General features: G+C 40.4%; 1 protein-coding gene across 9 annotated transcripts in view; it reads left to right on the top strand.

The window, feature by feature from the left end:
* The window catches only part of PLPPR1 (phospholipid phosphatase related 1), a 578,428-nt gene that overhangs the window by 543,581 nt on the left and 16,577 nt on the right, over positions 1-18,270 (top strand). For all 9 annotated transcript variants that reach the window (XM_087869513.1, XM_087869509.1, XM_087869512.1 and 6 more), the window contains one exon: positions 3,393-3,525. In XM_087869513.1, coding sequence (XP_087725639.1) covers positions 3,393-3,525 — 133 coding nt within the window. The remainder of the gene's footprint in view (positions 1-3,392; positions 3,526-18,270) is intronic.

Raw genomic sequence — 18,270 nt, 5'->3', positions numbered from 1 at the left:
TGTCCTTGCTCTGTTTTTTTTCTTTAATGCTTCATACCTTAATTGGAATTTGAATATTATTGTCCAATAGTAACAATTCTTGTACTGCTTATTACCTTTGACACGAGGGTCTTAGGATTGACTGATGGACATTTTATTTGAGCCCCATACCCTTTCGCATGACAAGTTTTGCTTGGTGTGGTGTGACTTGGAGCGATTTTGTTGACATTTTTATGTGGGTATATGTGTATGCACATGTATATCATTAACAAGAATAGCTTGTGTGTAGATTCTGTCACGCATTTTCTTGCTTTCTTTGCCCTCATGTGTGAGTAGTGGAAAACTTCACTAAATGGAGAATTTCTAGAATGTGCACATCCCTTTCCTATGGAGTGAGGATGTTTGGGGCTTCTGAAATGGCTAAGGCAAGCAATGCTTATTTCTTTTCACATTTATCCTTCTGTGGTTATCACCCTCCGTCCCATTTCCCTGATTTACTTTGTAATCATATGTCATTTCATGACAATACATGGTGTATTTATTAGTTTTTTGTGCCCTCCCTACACATACATACACACTAGACATCTGTTCACGACTCTGCCTCCGGTGCTAAAACAATTCCTAGCAGAGTGGGTGCTCCCTCTCCAGAACTGTTGAATGCAAAATGAGTGTGTGAGTGAATTTAGTTTAGAAGAGATAATTCACTGTGGATTACTTAGCCCTTGGTTTTATTTAATCTTAAGCAATGCACCAAGAATGGTGTGCTTTCTGGTGCACATTGTCAATTTCCTGCGTTGTTTGTCTTCAGAGAAATTAAGGTCAGAAGATTCTATCTGTAAGTAGGTCCTCTAAAGATTCAGTCTTTTATTCATTCAACAAATATTGATTGTGCCTACAATATATCAGTCCCTGTTCTAAGCACCATACAAGGAATGGCCGAAGTCCTTCCCATAAGGACATCATAGTCAAATGAAGAGGGACATACAAACAATAATTGCAGTTAATTGGGTAGATGTCAGGGTAGAGATCTGTATAATGTGTTGTGGGGGCAATGACAAGACAGGGTAACCTCTTTTCCTGAAGGGATCAGGTAAAAGCTTTGGGGAGGGTAGTGACATTTTCACTGGGTCTGGAAGGTTACATGATAGAAGTTGTTTTGTGTTCTTTATAATCTACCTCATTAAACCTGTATTCCAAGAGACCTTCATTAATCTGATATGCTTAATTCATTCAGCATTGAATAACCACTTCGTACCTTACACCGGCTAAGCCCTGGGGGAGTATAACCAAGAATAAGACAGACAGGACACCCCATGACAAAGAACAACAATAATAATATGTAACCGTTTCTGTAAGAAATAGAAAAGAGAAACACAAGGTAAGAAATCCGTGTATAACAAGAATGTCTGAGCTGGTCTGTGGAATCAGAGAATGCTCCCTCAAGGAACTACTATTTCACGTATCCAAGCATGCGTGAATTTATCCCCATCTGTTCACTAAGAAAAAGAACAGCAGTGCAGTTCCATCATATACACTAAGGACAAACAAAACCCCTTGGCACCTTACTTTAGCAGAGATACGTGGTACTAGAAAAGACCGAGGGCTGAGTTCTTAAAGCTATTCAAATATTTGTCCATGGCACAGCATCAACTCATTGTTAATTCCAAGGGACATTAGGCACAAAACATTCCTAAGTCTGAACAGCCTGCCAGTGTGGTACATGCCATTGTGTGCCTGTCAGACCCTGAGTCCTGTCTCCTCCCGCCAGTGTCCCATCCCATTCTGACTTGCCCTCATTCTCTTTCCATGACACCATTCTGTCTTGTATTTTAATAGCATATGAGTTTTTTAGTATTTAAAATACATTACACTTGTCTTGTCTTCTATGTTCTCAATATTAAATCCAAATTCAACAACTATTTTTACTGAGTCACTACCAAGTAAAAGTGTACATAGTTAAGATGAAGGCTCTGGAACCAGGTCTTCTTTGCTTCAGAGCTGGGGCTTGTGACTTACTAGCTCTGACCTTGGACAAATTATTTAATCCCTCTGTGCCTCAGATGTTGTGTTTGTGCAATCAGGATAACACGTGCGCACGGGTTAATGTGTAATGGCCACGCTCTAGTGATGCCTCCGCTACTGTCCAACTATGTGCGGCCAAGTCCCTGAGACCTTCAGTTTCCTTGCTCGTAAAGGGGAAAATATCTGTAAACGACGCCAGTTTAACAATTCTACAGTTTAATTTCCACACCCATGTGCCATTCATGATATTGTCATCTTTATGCATCGAAACAGATATTCCCTAATGACAGGAGGAATGTGAGGAAAGGGGGAACTCTTACAGAGTGATGAAGTTTATCTAACACCATAAATGTGTGCCTACCAAAGAAGAACATCTGTAAGGTCACATTCTTCCAGGGAAATGTTAAAGTTGGGATGAGGAAAATAAAAATGGCATATGACGTGGTGGAAAGCGTGAACTTGGGAACTTAATTGTCCTGGAGACCAGTGCCAGTGCCTCCACATGCCAGATGTATGCTCTGGTGGGCATTGAACTTTCTCTCTTCACCAGTAAAACAAGGGTAATAATACCAACACTAGGGGCCTTCTGAGCGTGAAAAATACTATGATGAAGTACCTGACACCTAGTTATCAATAGATGATGGTAATTAGTAACTTTATTCTTCATTGATGGTTCTCAGTCTTCACCTGTGGCAGAGTTGGTGACAACTTACCTCCTGCCAGTTCCTTATTTTAAACAGGAATACACCACGCTGAGTGCTGGAAGCATAATCAAGAAACAGAAGATGTGGTCCCTGTCTTCAGGAAGCTTGCAGTCTACACAAAGGCATTATGATTTATATGGTAACACATACATATTCATTCAAGATAACGAGAGAGGTGCCAGTTATAAAGAAGGGACGGTCAGCCAGTTCACAGTATGAGAACATGTTCAGATAAAGATCATCGGGTAAATAATGTATTGCCATATAACGAAGTAATAATTCATCGCGATGGGTGCTTATAACGCCTTGTCGGGCACATGACTGTCCCGCTCATTTCTCGTCACTGTAGCTCACACATTCAGTTAAAGGGATTCAGTCCCAGCATGAGTGAGCCTTAGCACAGATTCTACTGCAATTTGTTATTGCGACTTACGTTTTTATATGAACTTGGAATTTAACAGGATCGCCTGAAACCTCGCCAAAATGATCGATTATTGCCATCTCTAATTCTTTTGAAAAATTAAATACAAACTACTATTTAACCCTCTATCTCTGCAGCATGACATCTTTTAAAAGGATCTGGAGCCTCAAAAATTTGGGTTTTGCTTTTGGTTTTTTTAAAGCCACTGGTCTCTTTTATTAGACTGTTCTCTCCAACTTGACATTTCTTAAACATTCCTTCTCCAGATTTTTATTGGTGAGATATCCATGTATTTCATAAAGTCAACCAGAGAATCTCTGATTGCCCAGGAGAAAACCATTCTGACCGGAGAATGCTGTTACCTGAACCCCTTACTCCGAAGGATCATAAGATTCATAGGTGAGTACAAGAGCATGCTGAACCGAGCCCTCGCTTCCAAGTACAATCTACTAAACTTACTACAGATGAACACACTTGATAGAATAAACTAAGCTATGGAAGCATCAACTTTAAAAGCAAGGGTTCCTTCAGGGGTTTTCCAGGAAGTGCAAACATTGAACCTGATCATAGTGCCAAGTCCAATTTCTCATCCTTGAAGTGAAGCAGGACTTATTCAATTATCTTACAAATGATTTCAACTTGGATTTTTTTTCCCCTACACAATATTTATCTGAGATTCCCTCTGGACATATATTTTAATATTGACTGGATATTGTCCTATACCCTTTAACTGAGTCTGGTGAGAGTGTGGGGGCACAGCAGGGGACACCAATAAAATGAATTTAGAAATAATGAAATTTCCTGACAAAGATTTTCCATCCAGTATAATTTTGTTATGCAGGGAACTCTACACAAAGTATGGAAGATCTAACCCATCAGATTCTGGAAAACAGTGCCTTTCCAAGGTTGGAAAACAAATAATTTTATTAGTGTTCATGATAAGAAATAATTAAGGCATGTTCTATATCTCTCCTTCTAGGATTTTTATAAAAACATCTGAGGTGATGTGGATAATGATTATGGAATGGGAGTGAATATGTATATGGGAATAAGTAGGAAATAGAGTTTGCAGAGTTCCCACACAATAAATACTCGGTAAATAACCATTACAGTGTTCAAAGGAGATCTTACAAATATCTACTGACCAGATCTTCATGGAAGCCAGGATAAAACCCCCAAAGTGTGAACATGGCTGGTATTAAGATAAACCTACAGAATTGACAGCTGAGAAAGTGAAGGCCAAAATACAACAGCCTCTCAACTCTTGGTTATCTTTAATCCTGTTTTTTTCCTGTTGTAGAAAAGGTTTGAATTTCCTCAAGTCATAAGCAAATGACCACATTAAAATTGAATATGCAAGAATTTCTGTGACTGGAGTGGGAATGAGAGAAGTGGTAGAATGGGAAGCCTAAGAAAATCTAATTTAAAAGAAGCAACTCTTAACATTAAAATAGTCTTCAGGGCTGCCTGGGTAGCTCAGTCAGCTGAGCTTCTGCTCAGGTGACGATCTGAGGATTCTGGGATCCAGCCTCCCCTGTCGGGCTCCCTGCTCAGCAGGGAGTCTGCTTTTCCCTCTCCCTCTACTGCTCCCCCCTGCTTGTGCATGCTCATGCTCTCTCTCTCTCTTTCAAATAAATAAACAAAATCTTGAAAAATCTATTCTTCAGCATGTACTGATGGTATCTGCAGAATGAGCTGTGGAAGTCTGCAGTGTGCTCACTGACTCATCCCTGGTCAATATGATGTCACCACTGTCTGTGAGTTCACTCATTCCAAACAGTGGTGCCTTTCAAAGATGTCCAGGGTTTGGTCACTTCCCACCAAAGTGGCTAGGTAACAAATCATCAAGGAGAAAACAAAAGGAAAGAAGAGAATCTTTATTATACAGGATGGTGGACTCGACACTTCATAGACATTATTTCATTTAATCCACCCAACACCCTGTAAGGTCATTTATAATCCTAATTGTACCGATGAAGAATCTGATATAGAATGGGATAAAGTCACTTTTCCCAAGGAGTGTGAGAGTGTATCTGTCTGTACACACAGTTACATAATTTGATTCAGAGAAGAAGATTTTATGATCACTGTCTGATCGTATAATTAGAGCAAGTTATTCAGAGCAGAAGGTTACTAGCTTACAATGAACTGGAGATATCGTTAAAAGTCACTGTTGTTCTTCCTTGGCAACGATAAGGAAAGAATCTGGGAGAGTCCAAAGACTAGAAATTTAACTGGCATTTATCATGTACATAGATAGACGTGTCTCTGTGCATTGTCAGGGCAAGACTTGGTTCACTGAGGAATATCAGAAGGTGCCCCCCCCCCCCCAGTCCAGGAGCGAATCCTTCAGATTGCCTGTGGTGGTACCTGAAATTCCTACTGGAGTCAGTGCATTGAACTAAGGTGTGGCTTCAGGAGGACGATTAAAGTAGAAACGTCTCACCCTAGGGGAGCATCAAACTCCCATTTTCATAATCACTGACCCATCAGTCCACTGGAGTCTATCATAAGCTAACAGAGCTGCTGCTCACAGAGAAGGGACGCTTGTGTGGCGAGACAGCCAGCAGGTAGCATGCAAATCCTGGAGAATGAGAGGAGAGCCTCGAATGGGAAGGGGGATTGCTGAGTACAGAAGCACTTCCTTCATGCTTTCCCTCTTTTGTTTTATGGCACCAGGATCTTCCCAGTTGCTTAAATCAAAATCCTAGAAGTCACCTTAAGCTATCTATCTAAGAACTTGTTAGAAATGTACATTCTGGGGCCTCTTTCCATACCTACCAAATCAGAATGTCTGGGAATGGAGCCCAATGATCTGTGTTTCATGACCAGTCATCCAGGTGATTCTGATGCACTCTGAAGTTTGGGACCCCCAGGTATAGGCCAGTGAAATGTCTTGCCCTGTAAGTAGTCCCCCTATATCTCGCCTTGCAGTGTGGCTCCAGGCACCCCAGGCCCACAAAAATATCTTCCATTGACCATTTTGCAGATCTTTCCAGAGCCAAACTATGATCAAGTCATTTCGCTGCTTAAATTCTTTCAGAGCATTCCTGCTGTTTTGAACAGTGCGATGCTTATCCCTGGTTCCTGTTCACGTGCTGCTCCTACTGCCTGGAGTACCCCATTGCCATCCTGTCATCCTTAAAGCTGACGGTCCTACTCAACCGCCAGAACACTGCTTACACATCACCTCTTTACCAACCCAGACAGCTAGCAACCTCTTCTCCCAGGCCCCCACTGAGCCTGTATCTTTTATAGGCACTTACCAGACCCCTGTAATTATATAAGTCTGTTACTCCTATTACTTTGTCATCCTTTGGACATCCTTTGGATCTTTTCACTTGATACCAACAGCATATTGCAAAATGCCTGCCACACAGTAGGATTTCAATAATTTTTTTTGATAAGTAAAGAACAAAGATTAACTTTGTTAAATCATGGATTTGCCTAAAATTGCTTCCATAAATGCTGGTTCTTAAACATTCATTTGCCTCCTGTTTAATTAACGTTATTACCACTCTTCAGCTTAGCTCTAGGAAATTAAAGTACGTACATTAGGCAATTTCTAAGAGAAAGTCAGAGAAGTCTGTCCTAACTTCATATAGGAGAGTTGGAGGTGGGGGGAGGGGTCTATGTATTTTAAGAAGGGCAACTTTTTTGAGTTACTTTTTTTGAGTATCTGGATGAATGTTTTTTATAAGAAGAAAAAACATACTACTTAAAAATCCTTTAAATGGGGAGGTTTCCTTTGAAAAAAATAAGGCAGTAATCAAATGTATTAGAAACGTTATTGTAAAGAGCTTAATTTAGCCTAATAGCCACCAAAAATCATCAGAAAATGCCACCTGTTTTAGGTAACTAGAGTAATTAAGTTGAAATTGCATGACTTTCTCTTGCAGTTTATGTAATTATTCTAGAATCCATTACAAATAGTATTTCCCAACAAATATGATAGCTTCTCATTGCAGAATGACCAGTGAGTTAGCAAAATATTTTTAAACAAAGTAATGCTTTATGCTGTCAAGGGTAAGGAAAAGCTTGGGGTTCTTGTACATTTCTGGCAGGACTGTATCCATATACCCTTTCTGCGTAGCACTTTGATGGTGTATTTCAGTAGCCTTGAAAACAGCTATCCTTTTTAACCCAAAATTCTACTTCAAATAATTTATCCTAAGGAGATGATCATTAATGTAGATTAATTTTTATGGACTAAAATTATTTTTATAACAAATTAGAAATATCTAATGATACGCTTTTTTTCAAAATAATGCTAACACCATAAGTTGCAACTTCAAAAAATGCTATTTTTAAGAATTTTTAATGAAAGGGGAAATATTCATGATATAATGTTATATGAAAAAGTCAAGACACTACGAATCTGTAATTATTTCAAAATAAGAAGGATACAACATCATAGGGGTGTGTGTGTGTGTGTGTGTGTGTGTGTGTGTGTGTGAGTGTGTATATCCCAGCGAAGGAAGATTGAAGGGAAATACACTCACAGTTAACCTTTGTCATTTCTGAGTTGTAGGAGGATGGTTGAATAATTTTTATCTTCTGCTTTCTATTCTATAATTTCCAATTTTTATCATGAATATGTATAATTTTAAAATCAGAAAAAAGAGCTAAGCATCATTGTTTTTTTTTTAAAGGGGCAAAGGGGAGGAAAAATAGGGGCAGGGTAGAGGCTTCCCAGAAAGTTGGCCAAGTCCTTTAACATCATCTTCAGTGTAGGAAGCAGAGCTGAGAGTGGCACCTTGGCTCTCCGTCTCCTCTAGTCTGGCTGGTGTGGACTTGAGCAGTATCCCCTCACCCCACCTCACAGATCCAAATTTAATGTTCAGTGAGAGAGTGGCAAAAATAGTGATGCCAAAGGGAAAACATTCAAATGAAGCCATCTCCTCCTGTAGATAAATACAAACTGTGCTGACCTTGACAGAGAGGATGGAATTGCTTTGATTAACAGATTCAAAAACAAATGGGTTTTCCCAAAGTGGTCCTTAGAAGAAAGATGCCCCGCCTCCCGGATGTAGGTTCCATCCATTTCTGAACTGTGGTTTAATTTCTCAAGTTGTGTTTCCATGATGTGAAAAGGGAGGAAAAGAACTGACCGAATTGACAAATTTCACCAACATTTTATAAAAACAAATGCCGTCAAATTAGTAACACGCATTTGGACTTCTCCCTTTCCTCATTGTTTCCTCTGCACTCCCTTCCCTCCCTCTACCATCTCTTTTGATGTTTGCACTAAATTGAACAAAAACAACACACAGATTTAAGTTCTCAAAAGAGAGAAACCCTTGCATTCTTTTTTCAGCCACAAAGACAAAATAAGAAAGTCACATTTTCCAAAAACTTCATGAAGATAAGTTTAGTTAAATCCTTTACATTTACTAATATACATGAGTAATCATAGCCTTGTAAATATCAGTTATTAAATAGTAAGTTTTTGGTTTAATATTGAAAAGTAATGAGTAAAAAGCATTAAAATTTGATGAGGGTTTTGATGTTGTTTGCCACATGGAAAGAAAACTAAATTAACTTTCCCTTCCTGAATAACTAATTTCTTTTAGGTTAAAGGAAAAAAATCATCCAAATACGTCAAGATTAGACTGTCTATTAGCAACTAAAAGAGCCCTGTCACCCAGAAGCTATTTATTATGGGCTTTCCATTTGGGATCACATAGTTGCTCCATTATTACTTATAATAAAAATTTAATTAAATACCAAGCAAGTCTTCTGCCATTTAGGTCAGGTCTAAGGATTCAGTGGCACTGGACAGAATAGAAAGTACTATGGTAAACAGTTAATTCATGTAACACTAATTAATTGCCATAAATTAAGTGTGATCTAAATGGAGCATGAATATTTTAAATGCAGCTTCAAAGGTCACAGTGTTTTATGGTCATAAGAATTGATACCCTGAGACAAGCTTAATGTCAGCCTTTTTGAGAACTAGAAAATCCTCAATTTTGAAAGTCACTTAAATGTACTTTATCTAAAAAGAGACTTAATTGGATTCAGTAAGTCCATTCCTATGTACATTCAGTATTTATAATTAAATTATAAACTGGAGGACTGATCATATTCATTCTACCTTCAACAAACAATTTTTTGGGCATCTACCATATAGTAAGCACTGATTAAATTGTTGAGGACATATTAGTGAACCAAATAGAGATTGATTTGCCCTCACCGAGTTTATATTCCATTAGTGGAAGCCAAGAGTTAACAAAATAAATAAGTAAATTATAGTGTTCATTAGAAGATATGTGCTATGGAGAAAAATAATATAGAAAAAGGAAATGGGGAGTTTGTAGGGGCAAATATTCAATTTTAAGTGGGGAGGGAGAGGCTGTCCTACAAGGAGAATTGTCTAGAGTTGGCAGTGACTTCCTAGCAGGACAGCAACCATCCCAGGAAACTAGGTGCCCATTGTGCCAAGTGTGAAGTTGAGGTTCCATTTTTTCTAAATAATAACTTGCAGTGCGCAGGCACCCAACTTTAGTCCTGAGACAGGAGGCTAGACCTTGACAGAAAAATGCCAAAGCAAGGGAGGGCATGGGCCTATGAGCAAATGGAGGTATTTCTGGAACTCAGCAATAGAAACCAGAGTTGAAGCTCGAGGATATACATCAGGAGGAGAAAGCCAGGATGGAACTTAGGGGGGAAATGGAACCCCCGTTTCTGGGCTTCATGAGCCGCCTAGCCACCAGACTTCGACACTGACATGTTTGGTATTTCCTTCTAGGGAGCAAAGATGCCAGGGGCTGTGTATGTTTTTGTGGGGAGTGGGGATGCTGTTGCTGGGAGCCCCGAATGACTAAAAGGCACAGCCAGACCTCTGCTCAGGTCTCCGGAAGTTGTGATGAGCCTGCCTGTGGTTGCTTTGCTCTGTGCACAGAACAAATATGCTCTCCTTTGAGTGTTATCCTCCATGAATGAGAACATTCCAGACCACAACAAGACTCCTGATCCAGAACTCTATAGGTTACTCTCATTATCAAGAGGAAATTATTCAGTCATATGAGACTCTAGTGATCCTTCCCTGATGGCTCTCTCCCAGCACCAGTGTTTAAAGCCTAGACTCTAATAAAAGGACCGAGCAGATTGCTACTTTCTCAACACTTCGCAGAAGAGCCAATGCAGATTCATTGCAAAAGCAGTTTCCCAACCTCGGCATTACTGACATGATGAGCCAAATCATTGTTTTCCACATAGGTCCTGTGTATGGTAGGACGCTCAGTAGCATCTCTGGCCTCTATACACCAGATGTTAGTAGCACCCCTGTCGTGCTAGTGACAATCAGAAATGTCTCCAAACACTGCAAAATGTCCCCTGAGAGCAGGATCACCCTCAGTTCTAAAGATTTAAGAAAACAAGTGTACTTCAGACTTTTGCTTAAAACATTATGCTATATTTTTGCTCTGAAGATGTTACACACATCACAAAATTAGGCACAGTGAGATGCAAAAATACTGTCTGAATATTGGAAATGACTCCCAACAATTGATAAAGGGTGCTTTCAAAGTTTTTTATGTAAAAAATAAAATTTACTATCTGTACAAATATCAAATCATTACATTGCACACCTGAAACTCACATGTCAGTTATACCTCAATAAAAAGGCAGTGCTTTGGGAAAAATTTAAATTATTGCATTAGAACATCATAACCATGATTAGGAAAGGCATCAAGCAGAGACAGCAGGTCAGTGTCTGTCAGTCACTAACAGGGCTTGATGCCGGTCGGTGGTGGGAACGGAGAGGATTCAGATCACCAGCTTTGCTTTGGAAACTTAGGAACATGATCAGAAAGGGGGGAACTCCAGGGCTGTTATTTGGAGACCCTCTAGAATTTGATATGCCCATTGTTACATTCTTTGGTAGGTAAGGAATCTAAAATCTTACTGCTCCACATTTAGTTTGTATCTAGGGCATACTTCCTAGAATAATTTGCATCCCCTTTCTCCATTTTATTGTAATAGTCCACTGCCTCAGTTCGCCTGGGTGGTTCAGTTAAGCGTAGGACTCTTGATTTCAACTCAGGTCATGTTCTCAGAGCCCTGAAATTGAGCCCAGTGTGGGGCTCTGCACTCAGCACAGAGTCTGCTTAAGATTCTCCTTTTCCCTCTGCCTCTGCCCCTCTCCCTGCACATGCGCACAATAAATAAATAGATAGATAGATAAAATCTTTAAAAAGAAAAAAGTTTCACTGCCTCTGGCAAACTTTTAGGATCTCTGTCTCTGTCAACCAGCTTTTGGCTCCACACCCTAGGGGAACTGAGAAGCAAATATTTAAAGACCAGCAGGAATAAGAGAGAAGTCAGACATCTGAGAGAGAAAAACACTGAGGAACTGTCCTCAGAAAGCAGGGCTAAAGAAGACATTCCTGTTGAGATGAAACCATATTATCAAGAAACCATGTCATTTTATGCTTTGGAGAAGTAGAAATGTGTTTCCTTTTATAAAACTATTTGGGGGATTTTCTAGTTGATTACCTATCGTCTTTACTAAGTAATTATCCTTCACATTCACTTATCAATGAGTAGTTATAATGACAAATATAGGGTATTTTTTAAAACCACCAGCTCATCATATTGTAAAAGCTGCTTTATTAATACAAAGAACAAATAACACATCATAGAGTCAAATATTTGATTGAAGTTGTTAGAATTATAAGGTTCTTATCTCTTTCCTGTTTTAAAAATAATTTTATGGGGCGCCTGGGTGGCTCAGTCGTTAAGCATCTGCTTTTGGCTCAGGGCGTGATCCCAGAGCTCTGGGATCGAGCCCCACGTCAGGCTCCTCCACTGAGAGCCTGCTTCTTCCTCTCCCACTCCCCCTGCTTGTGTTCCCTCTCTCCCTGGCTGACTCTCTCTCTGTCAAATAAATAAATAAAATCTTTAAAAAAATAAAAATAATTTTATAATCAATTTATTTAAAACACCTGTACTGAGGACATTTATTTCCCTGTTATAAAAATAATAGTAACTAATATCTATATCGAGCTTGCAACTTATAAAATTTTCTTACAACTCTTTCTATGATTTGCATAATAACCCTGTGCTATAAAGTAACTGAGGTTCAGATTAGTTGATTTAAATAACATTGTTCTTAGGACGAAAACCATGCCATCAAGACAAGTAGACTGCTATCAGCCTTTGGTGTTTTCATGACATCTATAGAAAAGAGAGACCACAAGATCTTGTTTTGTGAACACCTGAAATTAACTGTCCAAGGAACTGATATATTCAATTGTGTCAGAAACTTCTTTTTGAAGCATAGAATAAGATTTGATGATATGTAGATCAGTTTGCACTGATGGTGTGTATTAAAAAAGTCAGATTCATTGCCCAAGTGATGAAAAAAGTACCTCATTCAATGATGACATATCTCAGGTATTCTACCATACTCTTATTGGAAAACTGGTGCCTAAAATATTGAGAAACTCTTGTTCTGTTGCGACAGGTGTAATACATTTCATCAGGGGCATGTTCTAAATCCTTGCCTCTTCTCAGTGTGTGTGTGTGTGTGTGTGTCCAAGCAAATAGAACTAAAGTGCTTTTTTTCATGGCCTGGTACCTACTCATATTTTTTTAAGTACATGAAAATATAAGCTTAGAAGATTATGATTAAGGGTGTGGATTTAGAGGTGCCTGAGTGGCTTGGTTGGTTAAGCTCCGACGCCTGGTTTCGACACAGGTCAAGGTCTCAGGATCATGAGACTGAGCTGACCTCTGACTCCCCGGTCAACACGGAGTCTTCTTTTTTTTTTTTTTTTTTTAAAGATTTTATTTATTTATTTGATAGAGAGAGACAGCCAGCGAGAGAGGGAACACAAGCAGGGGGAGTGGGAGAGGAAGAAGCAGGCTCTTAGTGGAGGAGCCTGATGTGGGGCTCGATCCCAGAACGCCGGGATCACGCCCTGAGCCGAAGGCAGACGCCTAACCACTGCGCTACCCAGGCGCCCCAACACGGAGTCTTCTTGAGAAATTTTTTTCTCTCCCTCTGCCCCTCCCCCTGCTCTCTCTCTCTCTCTAAAATAAATAAATGAATCTTAAAAAATATGGATTTAGAGCCATACTATTTAATTTCTTTCTTTTTTTTACGCTTTTATACACACATTTATTTTAATATATTACAAAGGAAATATCAATTCTGGAATATACTTTTATATGCACATTTATATTAATATATAATACACATTTTTTTACTTTTATACTTTTATATACTCATTTGTATTAATATATTACAAAGGAAATACCAGTTCTGGAAGCACAAAGAAGCATTGATTATACCAGAAATTCCTGAAATTTGTATCCGAAGCATCTGATTGGTCAACTAATACCTCCTTCCTTACTGTACTTAGAAGTAGGCGAAACAGCATAATGGATATGTAGAGTATTTTTAAATACACATGTAAATGTCAGTATGTATAGCACATGCCTCAACATGAAAACACATAATACATACTATTTAATTTCTAATCCCATCTCTTTTTGGTCAAGTTAATTGCCTCTCTATGCCTCAATTTCCTCATCTGTGAAAGGTGGACATACTAACAGTGTCCGCCTCAAAGATTTGTGGTGGGGACTGAGGGAACTATATTCTAAAGCATGTGGACCAATATCTAGTACACACCAAGCACAGAGTATTAGCTATCCTTTATTATCTTTATTGTTATGACCTAGTTTCCATGGCACTCTTATTCAAACATCTCATCCGTGCAGTACATCCTTGCAAGGAACTGGGACGAACATTGTAATCACAGATAAGTCTCTTCATTAGGAAACTTTCAGTGTGAATAAAGCATCTTAAAAAGAAGACATTGCACCATCTTTCCTTTTCCCAAAGAAATGGTTGTTTCCTGAAAGAACGGTCTTCACAGCTGAATTGAGAGCAATAGCTCAGTAACTTTCTTGACTGAGATTTTCCGCTAAGGATCTCAATGTGGCAAAAGTGAAAGCAAAAAGGAACTCCGTGCATTTCTTTGTATCTTGTATTCCATTTACAGTGGGGGTTTGACGAAAGAGGGGATTTAAAATTAAGAGTTGGTGATGGAATCAGAATGCACGTTGAGGAGACTGAACATTAGAGTTCCCTAGGGGCTCCCCTTCCACTGTGGAAAATGGCACTGGTGAACCCATGCCACTCTTGTACTTGCCTGTGTGGGATAGGATTTTCATCCATTTTCCCACTAAAACAAAGGCTAGGAACTGATGCGTTCCTTGTTTTTCGAACATCATGGTAGGAAAGCTATGACAAAAGATTCACGAAGCTGGTTAAATTTTGAACACGAGAAAATGTCAAGCATTCTCAATGTCACTCAGCACAATAGTTCTTCATTCTTCTCTTTCACTGCATTGTTTTGCTCAACATAGACAAAAGAGCAGCCCTCTTTTAGAAATGTTTGATAAGAGGCTGAGAACATGTGTTGAGGGGGGAGTGGGATTCCCTCCCCCTCTTCAGAGACTACTGTTACCACGCTAACCCAGATAACTCATTTTTATGTCTTTTTCAATATCCTTTTCTTTGTGAAAGTTCTAGATGTTCGTTTTTCCACATGAAAATAGGTAGGAGTCATGATTTCATGTGCTCCTGTGTTAATATTTAAACTGACAACCATTGCAAGTTCTCAGGATCAGAAATGTCAAAGATGCCTGAGTGTAAAACTGTACCCAAGCTGATCGTGATTTCCAGTTTCCTTGCGCTTCACAGATCTCCCTGGAAGGAAGTCTCTCCTGTTGTGGAGAGCAGGGATCTCCATATTCCAATTTAAGCTTCTCTTTTCATTCTTGCTGCACTGAAAATGGAGAATCCTTTAATTTCCAAATGATGACTTACAAGTTTCCTGACTCATAAAACACTTACAAAGCCCCAGTTTTCAATTATCCTCTTTATTTGCTAAGTGCCTAGCGATATGCTGGATTTTGTGAAGTTTATAAAAAAAAGAGACCCAGTCCCTCCAATTTACATGCTAAATGGTTGGAAGTCAACCCTGTGTTCAATAGGATCGGGGACGTGAGACACCAACAGGAGCCAGAAAATCTGGGCAAGTGCCTATGCTTTTTCATCCTCTTCTCCTATTATCACTCTGAAGTTTCTTTAGCAGTCCATTAATTGATTCACAAATAAGTATTAAATGTTTACTCTGTGCCTCATTTGATACTAGGTACTTCGGATGCAACCCTAAAACAGGTGTGTTCAGTGCTCTTAGAGAGCTTGTATATTCTACAGTTCCAATGGGAGAGATGCTATCACTAATCACACAAATGTAAAATTCTTCCTGGGACAAAGGGTATGAAGAAGTAAAATAGTATTATACTAGTCTAAAATAGGAATATTTTTTCTAAGACCCCATGTGATACGTGATTGTTTGTTTCACCCTGTTCACTCTTAAGTAAGGCAAGACCCAGCCACAGCATTCATCAGCAGAGAGAAGTGTGGCTTGCTCTTGGCCTACTCTTCAGATCTGCAGCTTGAGAGCAGGCTGGTGTGCACACTGCAAGTCCGGTCCCCAGTTAGCAGACTTTCTGCCAGAGCTCCTCAGCTCCGGTGAACTGGCATCTCCTTGAACCCTCAAGCTGTGAGCCTGAAGAGCACGCACAACTACAGGGCCCAGCGGCTCTCATCTCTAGAGCACGCGAGAGTGCTCCCGGAAGAGGCTGCTGCCTGTGCCTCTGCACCTCCCACCTAGCTGTCACCCAGGAGTGTGTCTCTGAATACATTTAGAAGAATGAAGAAGGAGAGCAGACAGTTCCAGGCAAATTCAAAGAGCAGAACTCATCCGGTGGAGTGACCACAGCCATATTTCTGAGCAATCTCAATCCCGAATCTCTGAGTCTGGACCCTGCTGGTAGGAGAGAAAGGAAATCTCTTCCTAGGTTTTCTCCCCTGATTTCTGTCTTCTAAGGAGAAGTTTGAGTTTTTTCTGAAGTAAAAGTCTGTGTGTGTGTGTGTGTGTGTGTGTGTGTGTGTGTGTGTGTGTGAGAGAGAGAGAGAGAGAGAGAGAGAAAACCCACTCCATGTCACTTACGATAATGGAAACCCCTTCCTGATTCTCACTTTGGGTTGGCATTAGGGGTTTCCATCTTTTTTTGTAGGCATCATGTATACTCTAGTAGACAATTGAGAGATGCTTTACCAGGGGCGATCAAGCAAGGTGCCATTTTAAACTGGAAATTACACATTTATACTTGAATATAGAATAGCTGGCCTTCAATTTAGAGGTTCCCCCTAAGGTCACAGGACCTTTGTGGCTAAAAGGAATTTAGTCCTTCCCTCACCCCACCAATGCCTCCTCACCCCAATAGCACCCTACTATCTGGGGCTAGGCTTCCTAATGAAGGTCACCTGTGTGGAAAGCTGTAGCATCTGCCTTGGCAGCCGGCAGTCTGGTTATGTACTTTGACCAGTTTTTTTGTTTGGAAGGCCTAGAGGTATCCTGCTATGGGTCCTAGTATCTTTTTCCAGCATGCCAATTATCTGTGGCTTTGTTAGTTCTCCTTACGCAACTTTCCTGGTTATGTCACTGCTCCTGCTATGTTCACGGTTGAGTAAAAGGGTAGAATCCACTGATACCATAGCAGGGACCAGGTCCCAGAGTTTTACCTCCATGTCCTAAATTGCTAGCGATCAAAGATCCTAACTTGTCCCGAGACAGACTGAGATCAGATGGACCCAGATAGAATCCTGAGGGAAAAAAATAAGGACTTTTTCATACCTTTGTCTTCCTCTTTCTTCATCCTTTGGGTGGTCTGACAGGTCTCCTATTTAGGCCACAAAGAAGATGCATGCTTAGGTTTCCTTAGCTGACCTGTGTCATCCTGACAGGGACCACAGACATCATCATCAATCTCTTTGTCCTAATTCCAGGCCTTTCTAGCCTCCTGTCCTCTCAGCATTCTAATGCCCGTCATCCCTTAGGGGATGGGGGAATTTACAGCCGCTTACTCCATACCACACCAGAATGTATGAGCCTTGTGAGATGGCCCTTGGGCTCAGCCAATTTGTCCCTCCCTCTGTCCTTGCTAATATTATAAGCACCCTATTCTGATACCATGTGAGGTGTGAAGCTTCTCCAAAAGGCTTGCAGGGAGGGATACCTGAGCTATACCCTGAGAGGGATGGGACATACTTCATCTTGATTTCCAAAAATCTTTCTGGAGGCTTCTATTGCCCTGCCCCTAGGTTTGACAGCCAGTGTGAGGCAGAGAGTATGAGGATGCCTCTTCTCTGCCTCAACCACAGTTCTGGCTCCTCCTTGTGGGTCACCCCAGCCACACCCTCCCCTGCGTTAGGGTTGATTTTAGAAACTCAGTGGTCTCATTCTCCAGACCATGGCTCTTAGTCGTCCCATCTAGCTTTTTTGGAATACCAAACAAAGCAACAACAATATCAACAAGTGTCTCAAGCACATAGCTCTGGCAAATCAAAAGCATTTATTTTAGACTATTGTGTTGGCTATAAATCCATTCATAAATGTGATCAGCTCCCCTGAAGCAAGGAACACTGTTGGGAGCAGATTCGTAAGATAAAGAGAACCCACTAGGGAAGGTTATAGGAATGAAAAATGTATCGGTTAAAATTTCAAAAATATGACCTCACTGAAAGAATTTTTGACACCAAGGTAGGTTCTATAGACATTTTAAAAACATCTCCTTCAAATCATACGCTGCAATGCATGGTGTTCCACCTGACCCTAAGGACAAAAGTAGCTACTGTGAACTTCTGAGGCCGGGAAAAGACCCACAAGGAGCTCAGGGTTCAGAGCAATGGCCGAAGTGTCTTACTAAAGCCCTGTAGGATCTGACATTATCTGTGAATCGCTGCCGCGGGTTACACCGCCCTTTGTTGGTGCAGCTTGTGTCAGGCAGGTGGATTCCCGTGCTGCCACAGTGTCCTTCTGAAGCTAGATCAAATGCACCGGAATGAAATGTTTGGAAAGCAGGTGCTTGTGAAGCCATCAGGAAAAGCAGAGATGGATGATCCTAAGAAGGCAGAGAAGAAGAGGGGAAAGCCACTTTCTGCAAAAATATCCTGGAACTATAAAGAGAAGAGCTGCCCACGGCAGCATCACCGTGACTGCGGAGCTGGCACCTCAGACACCGATCCAAGGAGCCTGGAAATCCCATCTCGGAAAG

This window comes from Ursus americanus, chromosome 18 (assembly GCF_024610735.1).
Source record: "Ursus americanus isolate L20-20 chromosome 18, mUrsAme1.1.p, whole genome shotgun sequence".
NCBI lineage: Eukaryota > Metazoa > Chordata > Mammalia > Carnivora > Ursidae > Ursus > Ursus americanus.
This window is presented reverse-complemented; position numbering and strand designations above follow the sequence as displayed.